The following is a 19,115-nucleotide window of genomic DNA, read 5'->3' on the forward strand; positions in this document are numbered from 1 at the left end:
GAAGGAGCCGACCTCAACATAATATAGAATGTGTGGAGTATAATGAAGAGGCTAATAGAGTCAGGACAACCTTGGACTTTAGTCAACCAAATGATCAGGCAGGCTTTCGTAAAGGATACTTGACAATAGATCACATTCACACTATCAATCAGGTGATAGAGAAATGCGCAGAATATAACCAACCCCTATATATAGCCTTCATTGATTACAAGAAAGCATTTGACTCAGTGGAAACCTCAGCTGTCATGCAGGCATTGCGGAATCAGGGTGTACAAGAGTGCTATGTGAAAATATTGGAAGATATCTATAACGATTGCACAGCTACTATAGTTCTCCATAAAGTCAGAAATAAAATTCCAATACGGAAAGGTGTCAGGCAGGGAGACACGATCTCGCCAATGTTCTTCCCTGCCTGCTTACAGGAGGTATTCAGGGGACTGGAATGGGAACAGTTGGGGATAAGAGTTAATGGAGAATACCTGAGTAATTCGCGATTCGCTGATGACATTGCCTTGCTAAGCCACTCAGGACAAGAACTGCAAAGCATGATCAATCAGTTAGACAGGCAGAACAGAACGGTGGGGCTAAGAATTAACATGCAGAAAACCAAAGTAATGTTCAACAGCATAGCAAGGGAACAGCAGTTCGCCATTGGTAGCGAGGTGCTGGAAGTAGTAAGAGAATATGTCTACTTAGGGCAGGTAGCAACCGCAGATCCGGATCATGAGAGGGAAATAACTAGAAGAATAAGAATGGGGTGGAGCGCATATGGCAGGTTCTCTCAGATCATGAATGGTAGCTTACCAATATCCCTGAAGAGAAAAGTATACAACAGCTGTATCCTACCGATACTCACCTATGGGGCAGAAACGTGGAGGCTAACAAAGAGGGTTCAGCTTAAGTTAAGAACAACGCAGCGAGCTATGGAAAGGAAAATGATAGGTGTAACGTTAAGAGATCGAAAGCGGGCGGAGTGGTTGAGGGAACAAACGCGGGTTAATGACATCTTAGTTGAAATCAAGAGGAAGAATTGGGCTTGGGCAGGGCATGTAATGCGAAGGCAAGATAACCGCTGGTCCTTAAGGGTAACGGAGTGGATTCCAAGAGAAAGCAAACGTAGCAGGGGACGGCAGAAAGTTAGGTGGGCGGATGAGATTAAGAAGTTTGCGGGGATACAGTGGCGGCAACTGACAAATGACAGGGTTAATTGGAGAGACATGGGAGAGGCCTTTGCCCTGCAGTGGGTGTAGTCAGGCTGATGATGATGATGATGATAATGAAGAGGAACCTATCAAGAAGAGTCTGCACGATGCGACTTCCGACGAACTCTGGGAAGCCGTCAACTGGGAGTGGGAAATGCTTAAAGCTGACGCGGACCTCGTGCCCGTTCTATATGAGTCACTACCCCGACGCATGGCTGGGGTTGTTCGCTCAGATGGACATTTCCTGCCTTGCTAACTACGCACGAGTGCGCACACGCACGAGAGTGTTCTGGGACGCACGCAAACGCCATCACATGAAATATGTAGAAAGTGCCACAATAAATAGTGCCTCACTGTGCATCAATATCCAACGAGGCGTCTTCTTTTCTTAAAACGCAGCATTTGTCCTGTTTTGCTCGTTTTATTCATCGCTTTCTGACTTATGCGTAATCATGCGATAAATGCTGGAAAAAATACAATCTCGCTATATGTGCCTCAGCTATCTCGCTTCGGCCAAGAGTCTGCACACTCAGCATGTGTAGCATTAGTGGCAAGAGCCTAGCCGCCGACAGCTACGACGGACGAAACATTGTGCGCAGGAGGTTATTCTCGCCGGTTTCGCCGCTCTGCGCCGTGATAAGGCACTGACAAGCAGTTTGGTCGACGCTCGCGCGGTACTGTTAAAGATTTGACCGGGTGTACGTACAGTCTTTGTCAAAAGTAACCAGGCTGCATGGTTTGCTTCTAGCTTGTATAGTGGAGCCCTTGTGACTTTACTAAAGACCAAAAGATGTTGGAAGGTAAGAAGACCCCAGTCCTTACCTTTAACGACCATTTCAGCTTGAGGGAAGCTGTAAGGGCTCCACTGTACGAGTTAGAAGCAAACCATGCAGCCTGGTTACTTTTGACAAAGACTGTACATGCTCACCTGCATAGATTCCATAAATACAAGCAGATCGAGGTGACAGATAGCGAGAGTGTTTACTGAGCTGGAATGCCTTGTGGAGCGCGCAGAGATCGAACGAAAGCACATACCCGTGGTGCACGTCGCGTATGTCGCCGTCGCTGGCATGGTGTTTCTACACTAAGCGATGGAGTGAACGATGGCGGTCGTCACCGCACCGCCTCGCCGCGTCGGTGTCGTTTGTTGCGAAAGCAACACTACGCTAGTCGCCGAGCCATATCGCGGAGCCGAGGAAAAGCCATACTGCGCATGCGCGAGGAGCAGTGACGTCAGACGGCGCATAGCTGCGCGCCGCTGCGCGGGTGACTCAGAGGTGCCCGCGCCGTGCTCACCAGTTACGCATGCGCAGTAGCGGCGCATAGCTAGCCTGCAGGGGCCGCCGCCGCTGCCGTGCGCTCTCCATTGCCTCTTTCTCCTCTCCGATGCGCAGTAGCGGCGCACAGCTAGCGTGCCGGGGCCGCCGGCGCGCCAGCTGTGCGTAGTGAAGTCAGTTGCTCCTCGCACATGCGCAGTATGGTCGTGCAAGAGCAAGCTAAACGGCGAGACTGTGGGCAATGTAGCTCAAGCAACAATACATGGCTACGCGCAGATGTTGCTTTCGCAATCCTCCGTGTTTAACCAGAGCTAAACCACAGCCAATTTTGCACATGGATGGAGCTCACTCTTTAACGGTACTCGCGGAGCGTCAGCGCGGCTCTCTCGACGCAAGCGAGAGAGAGCGAGAAGAAATAGAAGAACGCTTCCCTGCAAGAAAGCTTCTATGCGAATTTGCGCAGAGGTGCGAGAAAGCTTCTTTGCGGAGAAGCTTTTGTGAGGGAAACTTCTTTCCAGGCGCGGGAAAGGCAAAGCCCCATCCCTCTGCCAGAGCGCGGCGCGTTCTGACATGGCCGAATATCTGGGTCGCGCGTGTGTCAGGTGCTGGGCGTTGCTACCGGCGAAAGAAAATGCGGGTAGGCGCGGGGCACACGCGCTAGTTGCCTTATGGCCTAAAAAGTTTTTCAACCAACGCGGTATTGCTACATGTGTTTTCATAGCGCACTGATGTGACATCGGTAGATATAGCCGCCGTGTGTGCGTCCCCTAAGGCGGATGGAAAAACGGAAAAACGCGCGGTGCACCTACTTGTGTAAGTGCTAACAGCCACACTGCACTACGAATGGCGTAGGAGACAGAGAAATTAAAAAAAACGACTATCATGTGATTTCAGACCCTGCGCCAAACGGCTAGCCAACTGGGTGCCTTCGGAGCGCTACGAGTCGGAGAAAAAACAAAATCCGAAAAATAGAAATAAGGGTCGCTGCGGTAGAGAGACAAGGAGACCGCAAAAAAAACACACAAAAAAACAAGCTAATGCTGCCTTCAAAGGGATCTTAAAAACTTGTTTTATGGCCTCACTCCAGCTCACTCGATGCACAGTGCAATAAATGCTTTCTTTGCAATTACATTTTCACTGCTAGGTAATTTTATTGATTCCAACTAAGACTTTCTCCCAAGTATCTAATAGGTCTCAACTTCTTCATTCTTTAACAACCCAATTCCGCCAACAAACGGCCTCGAGCCTCTCTTTCTAAATGAACAGCTTATTCAATTATCGTTGTCTTGTAAGAATAATCTGAAACCACCTGGCTTGCTCAAATAGCCCCCAATGGTGCACTTCCGATAAGACGAACAAGTTATCATGGTCCCTTCAAGTACATCTTGAAGGGAGTCGACTGTGCATGCGAAATGTCGCCCTCAACTCAATTTTCACAGAGCTTCCAGAGCTTCAAGACCAGCTCTTGGCGGCAGTAAAGGAACGCATAGAAGCAAACGGTGACGTGTCTTTTCAAAATTCTTCAGGTTTGTCGGTTGACAACTTTATCGCATTATTGCAGTTTTATCTTAGTTCTACTTTTATAAGTTTTGACAACCTGCCTTTTTTGCAGCGCAAGGGTGTTTGCATAGGTTCCTGTGTGGCCCCCATTCTTTGCGATATTTTCTTAGCGAAAGTTGACCAGTCTTTGGACTTAGTTTGTAATGAGGGGGGGGGGGGTTTAAAGGTTTTTAGGTACGTGGACGATTTTTTAGTGCTTTTAAAAAAGCCGACTTCCTTCACCTACCCCTGTACAGTAGGTGAAGTTTTAAATGCTTTTAACAAACATAGACTTGGGCTCACGTTCACCCATGAACTTCCTGACAGTAACGTCTTACAATTTCTAGATCTAAAACTAACCTTTCTTGAGAGACATGTTTGCTGGGGCTATTACCCGCGTGCGAAGAAAGATCTTTTGCCTTATGATTCTATGCACTCAAAGACGGTGAAAAGAGCAATAGCGTCGCATTGCTTGGAGTCTTCTTTGAAAAAGTCGTGCCCGCATCGGTTGCAGGCTAGCTTCCAGAATCAGGTGAGCCGGCTTTCGGCGGCTGGGTTCCCCTGCTCAGTGTTGACTGCTGTCTGCGAGACCCTTCTAAAGAAACTTAAGCAAGGAACACGAAGAAACTCCGGAGAGGATCGTTGCAGGTCACAGAAGCCGTTGGTGGTGCCTTACTTGCACAAAACTGCTCACAATTTGAAGAAAGTGGCCAACAGGCATGGGGTGAGTGTCGCTTTTTCCGCCCCCAACAAGCTGAAAAAGCTGTGCCCCCGTATTTGCAGCTCAAGAAATCGGGGTTGCCAGATAAGGCACGACTCTCCATTCATCATGTGTTCCGCAGGAGTGGTCTATGCTATCCCCTTAACGTGTGGGAAGACCTATGTTGGCCAGACTGGGCGTTGCATCAACGAGCGCTTGGGGGAACATGCCCGAAATTTATCAGATTTAAAGGATAAATATGCACATTTGGTAGCGCATAGTATGGGTTGCGACGGATGCGAGGCACGATTCAGTCAGACTAAGATTCTTGGCAAAAGCGCAGATAAGAAGGCGCGTGAATGTTTGGAGGCTTTTCACATAAGGAAACTTGGCAATAGGTGTGTCAGCACCCCATCTGTTTCACTTTTTTCATCCGAGTTCGAATTCTTAGATGCCGCCCTTAAATAATCTTTGTAAACTTTTTTGTTTTTGTTTTGGTTACCGCTTGCTCATGTGCGCTCGCTGTGAAGGTCGCTTTGATATCTTTACCTTTCCTGCCCTCCTCCTTCTTTTTCAGTGAAACTTCGCCATATAAAGGCGCTGCCTGGTTTCAATAAAATTAGTTGTGAGTTAGCGCTTTGTGTCTCGTCCTTGTCTTTTCGTGGTTTGCATGCTCTGGCGCTATTTTCTTCAAATCAAATCCAGTTTCGATTTCACTCTCCCAGTAAGACGGCTGTGCGGCCCATTAGCGCACAAGTTAACGATATCCCTGAGGAAATTAAGATCAGGAAATGGACTTGGGAGACACATGTATTGCGGAGAACCGTTAGTCCATGACCTCTTATAGGGTAACAGAGTAGATTCCACAGGAAAAGAAACGTAGCAGGGGACAGAAGGGAGTAAGGTGAGCAGATGAAATTTAGAGATTCGCAGGGATAAGATTACAGCTGCTGGTTCAGGACATAGATAATTGAAAATCACTGGGAGAGGCATCATTCCTGCAACCAACGTAATCTTGATCATGATGACGATGAATCGCGCGCGTAGCGACAGTTTGCAAGCAATGGCATAACTTGGTTTTGCACGATAACTGATGACTCCATTCCTACGGCTACACAACCTTGTGGGCCCATGCGTGAAGCTTCGCCGTCTATTTCGCATGAAATTCTACGAAGGAGAAACCCGTGAATTCATTCAAAGGTGGAGGGACACGCCGAGAAAGAACTGAGCTGCGCCTGAAAGCAGCGACCATCCGATCGCTGTCTTGGCAAGTGCTGAGAATGCATCGCATTGAAGCTGTCGTTGCTTCCAATCAGCGGGCTCCAAAGAAAAATATGTAAATGCACAGATGCGATCTGCAGGCCAGAATATGAATGAATACAACAAAATTTGACATAGACAGTTAAATGGCACCTCCGTCAGTGTTTTTTGCGTTAACTGATCTGCAGTCATCTTTTATGGCTGATATGCTCATTCTTTTTACCCAGCGTAAGGAGTTTTTGCGCAATTTAATGCGTTTCTTATTTATACAGAAATCGGGAGACTGCACAATGATGCAATGCTCGTCATATTCGCTGTTGTCAGAGCTTCAAAACTGAAACCAAGATCGCATAGGCTATTTTTTCTCGAGTTAAATAAAACACTACACACCTCCATCGTTGTTATAGGACGTGTACGCTACAGCCCTGACGCACTTATAAGATATCAAAAAGGAAAGACGCATATGCTCAGCTGCTACTGCAGAGCCCTCTGAACTACAATATGAAACTAGATTAACTGGGTCCCCAAAAATCCCCGTTCCTTCCAACCTCTCGCTATTATTCGGGTCTGTTGCAAGCGTAGGGCAAAAGCACAGATCTGCTTGAGTGTCGTTTTCAATGTAGTTTGAACTTTCTGTAAGGAGTACAACAGGAGTCTAGGAGGTGAAAGGTTGAGATTCAACGACCATGGAGGGGTGGGTATGCTTTGTAACGTGACCGTAAGGGTTAAAAAAAAGGAAAGAAAACGGCTGCGAGAACACATTTGAAGAACTACGTACTGTTACATAAGCAAGACTTTCGCTGCTATTAGGTTGACAAAGACAGAGTTAAAGACTACACGAACGGTTAGGACAACACGAACAAATAATCATGTCCCAACTAGCCCAATCCCAAGCACTTCTTTACGTACTAGTAGCCGTAAAGCGTGAACAAAGTTTTTTCAAGTTAAAAATCACCAAATAATTTGTAGAGACTGATTAATAAAGTCTTAAACAGATGGGAATTTGCGGGAAATGTGAGTTTTAAAGGTGTGCTCGTGTCAGAACCCACTCTAAATGGCGTGATATACACAGCAGTGGATGTAATGAACGTGTGTTTCTGCTGCTAGTGAAGCGTGACGAAATCCGGAATTAGGCGCAGCAGAAGCGTCTGTTCTGAACCTCACGGTGCACTATTGCTGGCCGCTATGCCATGGCGCGCCATGGTTGTTGCAGCAGCGCGCGGCTACTATCAGCGCGGGGCAGAGGTGACAATTTCATCTGCAATTTTAGTGCTTCCTTTGGACTGTTAACGAGTAGTTCACAATAGAAATATAACTATAGACCTTTATACCTCAAATGGTGCAGTTCAGAAAGTACGTACACAAATATAAAGTTCGCGTTCACGCTTTACAACCTCAAGATTAAGGCAGTGTTTGTACAAGTAGCGGTTTACAATTGCAGCACATCAGTTAGCCTATAGCATGAAGTAAAATGTGCTGCTTCTTGCTCTGTGGCTGCCAACAATGCGGATTCAGTTACATTGATACAACATGAATATAACAGGCTTTTACGAATCGATAGCTCTCGTCACATGAAATACCCAAGTCCTCGATTATTGAACGTAATGGTCCATTCTTCCGATGCGTATAAAAATCTTTCTTTTACAGTTTTTCCATTGCTCGCATTCAGCAGTTGAGACTACCATATAAAACCAATGGGGATCGTTTCTTAAAAAGCTTTAACAGCAAAAAAAAAATGCATGCCTGCCAAAGGGAGATCTGCGGAAATATTGTTTGCTATAGTGAAATGTAGCAATATATGGAAAAAATTGCGTTGGTGAGCATGAACGATTTCACGTTGAAAAATGAACTTCTCCAGAATTTCTGGGTACATGCTTGTTCACCGATCAGAAGTAATCAGAATGCGCCGCAACCGTTTCCGCGTGGCTGGGAAGGCGCATTATGTATATAGTGCCTCTTTTGACGTGCTTGCTTACTCGCGCAGTTATTAAAGATTCAAAGGAGCATTGACTGGCTTGCCTGAAATTACTACTCGTTTTGGTGAAGTGACTTCATTAGTGCTACTTTTCAGACCCTTCTTGGTAACCACTTCCTAATTGTAGTACCATAGGGTTGTCTTTTTATTGCACTTTCTGTGGCTATCTTCATCTCGTCGCTTTGAGATTTCACAGTTGTACAGAAGGCAGGCAATCCCTGCAGCCAGATCCAGACAGGATGAGTACTCTATGCGCAGGTGGAAGTCACCTCCCAAGCCCGATGACGTTCTCTTGTCTACTGGGCCTCTTTGCACATAGCCACTTGCTGTTTCTAACAACATGCGTGTTACAAATGCACCTGAATCGAAGCCCTGCCCTTTTGGTTTCGAGTTTACAGCTACCTTCTTGCTAGCTGCACAAATCTGCGTTTTGTGCGTAAATGAACCACCTTACTTTATGTGGACAGAGTAAGAGCAATGGCTACTGGCAATGCGTTTCTCATTGTGTATTGCCCTTCTTTAGTTCTGCTTGAGTGTACTTGAATATCTACCATTGAAGCACGCACTGTCGACGATGAAACTGCGGGATGACATGCCGCAGGTAAAGCTGGCAATAACGACTAAAAAAACGCTGACCACAGAGAAAGGCAAACAGTCGTTAGCTATTGAGCAGACAAGGGAAGAAAAAAGAAGGACTCGTTATTATTACATAGATGACAGCAGCCAACAGACACCGTCGAAACCAAGGAGCATAAGGGTGTTTGTTGGCTTCTGTCATGCAAACAATCGTTAGCTAATCTTCGGCCACACGATTTGACCGTAATGGCAGTGAAGCTGTTGTATAACGGCCAGCCCCAAACTGGGGCTAGAAGATCTGCTCACCAGGCCGATTGTGATACCGGCCGCTTGAAAGGAATCCGTGTGCGTCACGGAGTACAGTCCTCCAAGAGACGTATAGAAGAAGGTCACCGCAGCCGAAACCACGATGGCCATGCGCGCGTCCAACTGCACGATCACTTCCACGGTCGATCCTGCGCAGCCAACCCGGCATGGAGTTAACCAGGGTGGCTGTTTGGGCGTATTTCATCTTTATCTGGCATGGAGGACTCATCCATGCGGCGTCTTCAAAGCTAGAGCACGGTCTCACTCGCGCTGCCAAGGAGGCTTGTGAGGATCCGTGGACCATTTAGCACCAGCAAAGCGTCGCTTGGCACTTTTTCTTAAAGAACGCATTGTTTGAGAACCGAGACTGTGAGAACAACTAACGAAGCACGGAGCGAGTGAATGTCTTCCTTGCTTTTTCAATCATCCGAGGTATCCCCGTATTTCGCAAAGATTCTTTTCTCATTCAGCCTTTTTCCCATTGCTCAACACGGCCCTTGGTACAAGAGAGCCACCGACACACTGAGCATGCTGATAATGCAGCCTTGATACTACGTCACAGGATTAGCTAGCAATAACATAGGGGCAAACGGATCGTTGAAACAAACGTGTGAAAATGCGGTCCCAGTCCTGCCTTCAGTAATGCCATGTGCCGATGTTACCTTGTGCATTAAAATGATCAAACTTTGTCGCGTTCCACCGGTCATTTCATCAAACCAAGCAGAGACAGTGCAACGTTGATTACACGCTGAGCACAAGCTTATGCTTTGATCAAATTTTCCGGCTATATGTCAGTGTAGAAGCTTGGGCGGGTTGGTGGCAGATCATTCTTAAAGTAGAGCGATCAAGACAGTGGGCCTCTGCAATAAAACCTCAGTTTTAAGTCAGCGCTCGTGTGTACGTCACTCCTCTGCACTCTTGTCTTATTGGCGCTGTTTTAAGAATGAACAGCTGCATGTGATTTGCTATAAGAAATCCATAATCGATAAGAAAGGGTACTTCACCGCACGGCAGAGACTCCGGAATAAGGATGGGGGGAGGGGGGGGGAGGCTGGCCAACCCTCTACATTTCTTTAGAGAGGGCAACGCTCCGCCCCCCCCCCCCCCCCCCGTCTCCAACTGCTTGCACTCGGATCAAATTTCTAACAAAGGCTTTAATTCTAGGACGTTAATAATGTAAAGCACAGTGGGGCTGAGCTAGTTCACTTCGCAGCCAGTCATAAAGCAATAGGTTTGAGTAACCTCAACCAATTATGGCCCAACAGAAGCTATTGACTGCTTTCTGTTCATGAGCATAATTAGCAGAATTAAGAGAAACTAAGCAAATTTTTTTAATGCAGCTGGTCACTCCTCGTGTATACATGTTTACGAAGCTGTCAATCTTAATTTAGATTTTATATGCATTGAAAGATTCACCGGTAAAAATTCTAAGATAATTATAAATATCAACAAAATAATAATTTCAACATTAAAATATTAATAAATATAGAATAATAACTAAACAACCAACCCGAAGTACCCGCTCCCCCTTTCTCAAACAAATATCCGGAGTCCTTACGTCAAGGACTTAAAAATTACAGACAGATCAGCTTACTGTCCGTTGCCTATAGGGTATTATGTAATCGCTAATAGAGTCAGGACAACCAAAGGATTCAATCAACCAAATGATAAGGCAGGATATCCTAAAGGCTACTCGACAATAGAACATGTTCACACTATCACTCAGGTGATAGAAAAACTCGTCGAATGTAGCCAATCCATATTTATAGCCTTCATGGATTACTAGAGATCATTTTACTCAGTCGAAATCTCAGCAGTCATGCAGACATTACGGAGCCAGGGTATAGAAGAGGCATACGCAGAAGTGCTGGAAAATACCTATAGCAGCTGCACAGCCACCATATTCCTACATAGAGGAAGCCAGAAAATCCCAATAAGGAAGGGTGTCAGGCAGGAAAACATGATTCTTCGAGTAACATTTAGCCAGTGTTTGCAGGTGGCACTCAAAGATCTAAATAAGGAAGAGTTGGGAATAAGAGTCAATGAATAATTTCTTAGGACCGGGTTAATCGAACAGGTATGGGAGAAACCTTTGTCCTGAGGTGGACTTAGGCTGGCGACGACGACGATGATGGTGATGATGGTGGTGGTGTGCTTAGCGTGATAGCTAAACACGTTCGTCGAAATCATCGCGTCATCGTCGTCCGCGTCGTTCGCGCTCTTCACAGATCCGCACCCATAGCCCTGCTGTTTACTGTGCTCGGCTACTCGAACACTGTAAACGTCGCATACGGAATAGCGACTGTGCGGGAACCATGCGTGGCATAAGGTCGCATACGTGGCGCACGCCTACCCTATGCGTCCTCAACCTCATCCCACACCCCTATCCTGAGTTACTAAACACTCCTACTGGCGAGAGCAATCCGAACAGCCTCATCTGTCGCTGCAATTCACATTTCCACATTTCACGGTAAACGCGCGATGATTTTTTTTTTTGGTATGCCTTCTCTCGTCGATAAATTTCTGTAGTACAAGAAGTGTTTACGATTTACTGGAAGCACAAACGAGAACAAGCTTTGGTGGTATTAGTAACCGAGTTCACTACGCTTAACAAGCCCCGCTACGAGTCAGCATTCGGCCCAGTCAGCGGTGAATTCCTCTTTAGGTGACATGTTTTCCTGACATGCGCTTATATGAATTGTTCAATCGTTATTCACTGGACAGGGAAGCAAAAATGGGATAAGTTAACAGAATGCGGACATAACATTATTGCAGAAAAAAAAGTACTACTCTGCTGCGTAACGTGGTAAATTCAGTGTAGGCTGAGGCTCAGCTGCCGTCTGTCTTTTGACAGTGCGGGCTGGGCATGGTTATTTTCATTTCCTCTTATTTTGCTCACACTACTTTGTCTTTCGCCAGTAAGACCTGCAGTGAAGCCTAAGGTCTACAGGCTTTGTGGCAACCACAAAGATGGCAACGAGCGTGCGATCACGTGCCTGACGCTGATCACACACACCCGTCTTATTACATCTGCTTTTTTTTTTCTCGTACTAGGTTCCGCTTTACGATAGACCACATGTGGGGGGAAATGCCCAACTTCGCTGAAGCACCGGGGCAACCCTAAGTGAAAGCTGCGGAAAAGGCCGAATCAACCCGCATACAAGGCCGGCAAAAGAAGAACCGAGTGTCCCGCAGAAGCGAACGCGCCGATGCTTTGTGCACCCTCTTTTAAGGCGGAAGCCTTTAATGCCTCATCGTTGTAAGCAGGAGTTGTCGACAGAGATGTCACGCTTTTCAATTGGTCGAAACGGTCGTGTCGTCACAGTGCGCGAATTTCAAATGGGGCCAATTGTACTTTGGCTACTAACCATGCAACCAATTAAAGGGATCGTATAGTGATGCTCCAAGTAAGTTTGACTGGGTTTAGTTAATTGCCTACTTAACCAATTAGTCTAATTAACCATTCTAGTCAGACCACATAAATAAAAACCGAGTAGGAAATTGGCCGAGCTTGGGAATCGAACCCCGGTCTCCGGAGTGCGAGTCGAGCACGCTACCACTCCGCCATGCCAGCTCAATGGTTTGGGATGAACAAAGGTGCGTCTAGTGAATACGGTGTCTTCGTTCACTCCCATCTTCCTCCCTTTCCGTTACGACGAGGTTTAGGTGTCCACCGAGATATGAGAGACAGATAATTTCCTTTCCTCAAAAACCAATTTACCGACGAGCAAGGCGTATTTGTCCGCGTTTCAGATTGGTCCAAATTGTCGTGACGTCACCGCGGGCGAATTTTGACGGGTGGCTACCGAAATATGTGAGGCAGTTACTGCGCAACTTCCTTTCCTCAAATGCAATTTTCTACTAGTGTCTACTGAGATATGTGAGACAGTTACTGCATAATTTCCTTTTCTCAAATACAATTTCCATTTTCTTCATTACGGCCCCTCTTTCTTCTTGCACTCACACTTCTTCCCTTCCTGTACGGTGCGGCTCAGGTGTCCACCGTAATGACAGAGAATTACAGCCCCATTTCCTTTCCTCAAAAAGCGTTGCGTTCAAAGGGCAACGCATCACGTCGAACGAACGGGTAGTGGCGTTCCTTGGATTCCGTGGCAGCGCTACAAAACGCTGTCGCGTTCCACTCCTAAAGGCGAAGCTCAAGCTTCATTAATTGGCAGTTAATTAATGCACCAACAAAATGTGCAGTGAACAATCGCGTAGCAGAATGCAGCACTCAGGCTTTCGCGTTTCACAACTTTAGCCGCTAAAGTTCCTCGTAATTTTTTTTGCACGCAAATCTTCGCGTTTCATCACCACACGACGAGCTCACCGAGGGCGGAAAGCACTGCGGCCGTCCAGAAGAGCTCCCCGCAGACGGCTGGCGGCAGCAGCAGCAGGCTGACCCACTTGCCGTAGCGCCGCTGGAACGGGTCCAGCATGGTGAGCGCGTCCGTTTGGCGAAGCTTGGAAACGAAGTAAGCTCCGCCTGCGACACAGTTGCGAGAGGCATGCATACGATTTCAATGGCTGAAGCCGTCGCATGATGCCAAGAAAAAAAGTAACCTTCAGCAGCTTATAGGTGGAGCCTAGTGGATGTCAGGTACATGAGACGTGGGCTACGAACGAACGACGTTGTGGTGCTTCTACAGCTATAGGCGAGGTTTGATACTGACCAGAAGACAAGAGGAATATAATGGGTTAGAATGCGCACGGCAAATTTAGGTGGGACTGGTGTAGAAAGCTTTGTGCAGTTTCATCAAGCCACTGGCCCGAAGTGGCCATTAGGCGATCGGCCATATTTATTTATTTATTTATTCATACTGTTAACCCTCTGCATGAGGGTCATTACAGGGAGGGAAACATATACAGACACAAGTGCAATTCTCTTCGCTAAAAAAAGAAACACTCAAATACACAGAATTACAGATTTGCACAGCAATCTTCCAGGAACGCGTTCACACCTATCACAAATTTGTCTACATCTGTTTGGTCCACAACGTCACTTGGTAGTTGATTCCAAATTTCTACAGCATCGGGAAAAAAGGAGTAGCGATAGACATCAGTACGTGTAATAATAGGTTGTAATACCTTACTGTGATTTTTCCGAGGGCAACGCTTCAGGGGAGGTGCAACATAGTGATGTTTATTAACTTTGACTGTATCATTCATTATCAGAAAAAAAAGTTTCAATTTCTGCTTTAGTCTTCTTACTTCTAGTGATTCTAGCTGACACTCTTTTAGCATTGCTGTGACTGAATCAGTGCGGCGGTATTTAGAGCATATAAAACGTGCTGACATCCTTTGCAATCTTTCCAGTTTCCGTTTTAAACCCTTTTGATGAGGACTCCACACTGCACTTGCGTACTCTATTATTGGCCGCACGAACGTCTTGTACGCAATCAATTTAATTTCTCTAGTCGCATTCGGCAACTTCCTCCTCAGGAAACAGACCTTCTGGTAGGCTTTTAAATAGACATTTTCAATATGGGTGCGCCAGTCAAGATTATTTGTTAATGTCACTCCCAAGTACTTGAGACACTTTACTTGATCTAAGGAATTTTCACCGATATTGTATCGAAACATCATAACATTCTGCTTCCTTGTTACTTGCATGTAATTAGATTTTTGGTAGTTTATTTCCATACCCCATTTCAGGCACCACGAGTTTAACGACTGAAGACATCTATTTATGTTCATCTGATCTGCTGGGGAAGCCACAGGAGAGTAAATTAAACAATCATCGGCAAAAAGTTTCATTCTGACAGGCGATTCGACGATAGCAGAAATGTCATTTATATACAATAAAAACAAAAGCGGACCTAAAACGGAGCCCTGTGGCACCCCCGACAGAACTTCACGCCTATTCGATACTGCACTTTCTATTTTGACGACTTGACAGCGGTTACTTAGATAGGCCTGAATCCATAGTACTATATTTTCAGCGATTCCTAATCTGCGTAGTTTAAAAAGAAGCTTATGATGCGGAACTTTATCGAAAGCCTTCGAGAAGTCTACACAGACCACATCTACCTGCTGACGTTCATCTATAGCCTTGCAAAAGTCGTTCACTGTTTCAATTAACTGCGTCACTGTCGAAAGGCCGGTCCGAAAACCATGCTGAAATGGACACAATAGGTCATTTATTTCCAAAAAATGAAGGATGTGTTTAGCTATTATGTGTTCAAAAACCTTGCAACATACGGAAGTGAGTGAAACTGGCCTGTAGTTTTTTACAAGAAGTCGATTACCGCCTTTAAATACCGGAACTACTATTGCCCTTTGAGAGCGCAAGTGGTGTATATATGTGCCGGGTCGACTTGATAGTCGAGAACCTGTCTCTTTCTTTTATGTTTTTTTACCTTTTTTTAGAGGACCAATAAAAGGGTAAAAGGGTTGTTGGCAAGAGGAAACGTTGTCTTTCACGCAACCTGTGCATATATCTGAGGACCAGGCACAGCAAGCAGCACTTTCACTCGTACTCACCTCTATAAGTACGTGTCTGATATGTCCTAGAGTAAACGAGCCGGCAATATTCAGTACGCGTGAAGTAGTGCTGACTATTGCGGACCCTTACATCGGATGAAGGGCAGAAGTTTTTTTCCTTACGACAGCTTCGCAGGGCCTAGTAAGTTGGTAACGGTTAATTAGTAGACTAACTGGCGACCACTGACTACCATAAGGTATTCGTTACCGGCAAATTTAGCATCATTGTTTTTGCTAGGCCAGAGAAGCCGCAAGAGCTAACTCAAAAACAAATAGGAAAAAAAATATCTTTCTGTGGCAAGGAGTCCTAAGGGGAAGAAATATGCAATGTGTCCTATTTGCGATTGCTAACGCGCACAGTAGTAATACAGCTCGAGGCATACACTATAGTCTGGAGAAACACATGGAACCGCTATATTCAGATGCATATTTCCATTTGGTGAAACACTGTAGGGGGCTACAAATGCAAACCCGACTTTTGCGATGCCTTCATTCTGTACCCTATAAGTGACGAGCTACGCGCCAACCGAGCCAAGGTTTCCGTATCAAGGAACTCAAATAAATGGAGAATCCGACAATGTATGTTTTAGGTGGATCGGAAGCCGTCGCGCGGTCTTACCCAGAATCAGGCTGATGGCGTACCCGAAGGGCGCCTGGCAGCGTATCAAGCCAAACCGGTATACGGCCTCCGCAGTGCCGTTGAGGTAGCCGCCTCCTACCCACGTCGCTGCGAATAAAAGCATCGGTGGAGAATTTCTTGTTGTTCGTCAGTTTTTTCAATATGACACTAGTGTTTCTGTCAGCCTTACACATATACGGAGCTCAATGTGCGAACTGTAATGTTACTGTGAAAACTGAAACGTATGTCAATTAGTAACTGTTTAAACAAATAATTATGGGGTGAGGAAACGTTGCAGACTTTTAGCCCTTTATCGGGTGGTTTAGGTCTTGTGATTACTTCGCATTTGGGTAACTGGTTCTTGACGCGCAAGAAGATTATGATATTCGCAACAGAGAAAGCCTCAAGACTGTCGTGTGCGCTTCCGGAAGCCGTGTCGCGAATGGTGACAACAGTGAATTTTGTTGAGCACGAAATTGATTGCCCATCGTACGGAAATTCATAATATGCGACGTGTTTCACGACACTGAGCGCTACAGGTGGGTCGTATATGTAAACCTAAGATATCATATTTTTACTGCATTTAAAAATTGTTTTGCTTGGGGCACTGAGTTAGTTCATCACCTTCTCGTTTCGCCGAGACTGCGCTCTGTGGTCTCCCCATGCGGTACTACGCTTAAGGGTGGAGCTGAGATGGTGTTACCGCAGGCAGCGACCATTATTCTGTGCGTAAGCGCTGCGAGAGGGCGGCGACTGATTGCGACTTGCCGCACCCACCGGTCATGGAGCTGAAACCGAGCAGCAGAGGCATTCTGCGCTCGCACAGGAAGTAGCGCAGCAGGAAACTGTCCGTGTCGTCGTGCGCGCGGGACGAGAGACGGCTGCCCCGGCGGCCCGTGCGCTGTCCGGTGTGTAACTTGCGGCCCGACCACACTCCCAGGGTCGTGATGCCCACGTAGTACATGGTGACGCAGAGGGCCGCGAACGTGTTCAGGGCCATCGCTGCTCCCCGTCTTCTTCACTGTGCTCGTGGTGGCACGTTGCCGCCGAGCAAGACGATTCGGTGCTGCCCCAACAGTCACCGCGCAGTTATATCTGCAACAACGAGGGCGAATTCAAAGTGGTAGCTGGTTCTTTCATTCTCAGTTAACGATAGCAGCGTAACCATCAGTGCGAAACTGCCAGCAGTGATCTTCCACACTCTTCTTCTTTCCTGTCATTCGCTGCTCGCGAGTGCGAGCATTAGCAGAGAAGAAAAATACAACCCTTTATCAAAATACACAGGCCAACAAGATGACTGAACGACGATTAATGATTATTAACGACTTCTTCATAGCAACTGATCATCGTCAGACGGACCGGCGCACAATTAACTGCTGGAACAGTAAGCCGGTGCCTCATGCTGCAGGTGATCATTGCCCTTAAAATCGGGAGCATGCGTCGTCCTGTGCGTCACCGCGACGGCTCTTCGTCGCACCCGGAGAATGGCATGGCACAGTTCTCGGAAGCTACGCCGCACAGACCGCACCAAAGGCCGCTCGTTTCCGTTTCATTTGACACTGATCGTACGTAGAGACACGAGGGTCACTGATTGGACAGCGGTGCGTCTGCACCAGTAGAACTGCGAATAGCAAATGCTTTGGAAACAAAATACTGTCTGCATCGATATAACCACTGTCTCAAAATCGAGGCCGCTGCGCCTTCGTGCAACTGATGCCTCTGCCTGCGCACCCATACACTTGCGCTCAGCGTGACTTACAACCAGAGTGTCGAACCGGTATTTTTTCTGGTTCGGTTCGGGTTCGGGTTCACGCCTTTCGGGTTCAGTTCCGGGTTCGGCTCCAGATGACCATTCCGTTTCGGTTCGAACCAGTTCGGAGCGTCTCGAACCGGTTCAAACGGGTTAAAACGGGTTCAGGACAAAAAAAATTAGATTGCAGATGGGCTTCAGCCAACCTTTCTATGCGTTTTCTTTTTGCTGGCACATTGGTATGCAAAATAAAAAATGCAAAGATTTGTTTACGAGAACATAAAACTGGGCTAGCTGGTAGTTCACGCTTAAGCATCGCAGTAAACAGGACAAAAGGAAGACGAGACGACACAGACGCTGACTAACAACTGGTTATTGTATTCTCGGAAAAGTATATGAAGGCGCTGAACACAGTGAACAATCCTAAAAACAGAATAACAAAGATTAAAACTAAAAAATCATACTGCGAATGCGCATCACAGTCGAGTCATGACATCTTTTTCAACGAAATTCAAAGACTATATTCCGTAGTAGACGGCACTTCCCTATCTCCTGGACCTCACACGGTTGCCAAGAAAGCCTGACTCTTTATCTACGAAATTGATGGTTGGTGAAGCACCACGCATCTGCTTCCTTCCTGATCATAAAGGACTCTACCATCTCCCTACAAATTCGATCAGGGTGATTAAAGAGGAGACATGGCTTTCTAAGTGGGGAAGCAATGAGCATTTGTTCGAACATCACTGATGGGTGAAAAAAGTAGCGGTGTCATACAACTTGGCTTTGTATTGCAGCGAGTGCAACGATTGCTTCCCCCAGTAGACAAGACAAGTGTCCTGTTTAGCAACGTTTCTAGATAAAGACAGTTGGAAAACTCTCTCCGGGTATGCGGCCCCTTTCTGTCGCCGATTTCATCTCAAAGAGATGCGAGCGCCATCTCTTGAGTGGTGGGAGTACCGCGTTTGTTTTCCATGGCCTCCGTGACCAGCTCCAGCATCGGTCCTTTAACACTGCGCTTGATCTCAGAGGCCACGATTTCTCTTCACCGCCTCGGCGTTCATTGACTGCGCTTGGTCACTGTTTGCTGTGCGAATGATTAACGTTAGTTCGCGCCTCGCATCGTCTGCGCCGGGGGCGGCTGCTTCTAGCCGCGCTCATCTACGAATTGCGAAGTCCGCGTGCGCTCCACGTCTTGGGTACGTGAGGGCAGGATGCTCGAGGTTGAGCTTTTGGCTGTAAATATCGGAAAAAACTGGAAGCCCCTCTTTCCGCGGTTTAGAGAAACATGACGTACTGCTTGCCTCTTCGTAGTTTATGTTGATAATATTCCTCGGGTGGGTAATATTCCTTAAATACGTTGTTTTTTTAACGGACGCGAGCCATCTCCTTCCGACGCTCCTCAAGCTGGGAGTAGCAGACGACGCGTTC

The 19,115-nt window shown here is 46.7% G+C and overlaps 1 protein-coding gene across 1 annotated transcript in view; it reads right to left on the reverse strand.

The window, feature by feature from the left end:
• Nucleotides 1-16,937, reverse strand: part of LOC149358073 (high-affinity choline transporter 1-like) — a 35,269-nt gene extending 18,332 nt beyond the window's left edge. Inside the window, exons 1-4 of the mRNA XM_089576722.1 lie at nt 16,715-16,937; nt 15,938-16,045; nt 13,166-13,321; nt 8,836-8,984 (exon numbers count right to left, since the gene is read on the reverse strand). Of these exons, the coding sequence (XP_089432848.1) occupies nt 8,836-8,984; nt 13,166-13,321; nt 15,938-16,045; nt 16,715-16,937 (636 nt within the window). The remainder of the gene's footprint in view (nt 1-8,835; nt 8,985-13,165; nt 13,322-15,937; nt 16,046-16,714) is intronic.
• Nucleotides 16,938-19,115: the final 2,178 nt, after the last annotated feature.

This window comes from Amblyomma mixtum, chromosome 3 (genome assembly GCF_055824585.1).
Source record: "Amblyomma mixtum isolate Tamu chromosome 3, ASM5582458v1, whole genome shotgun sequence".
NCBI lineage: Eukaryota > Metazoa > Arthropoda > Arachnida > Ixodida > Ixodidae > Amblyomma > Amblyomma mixtum.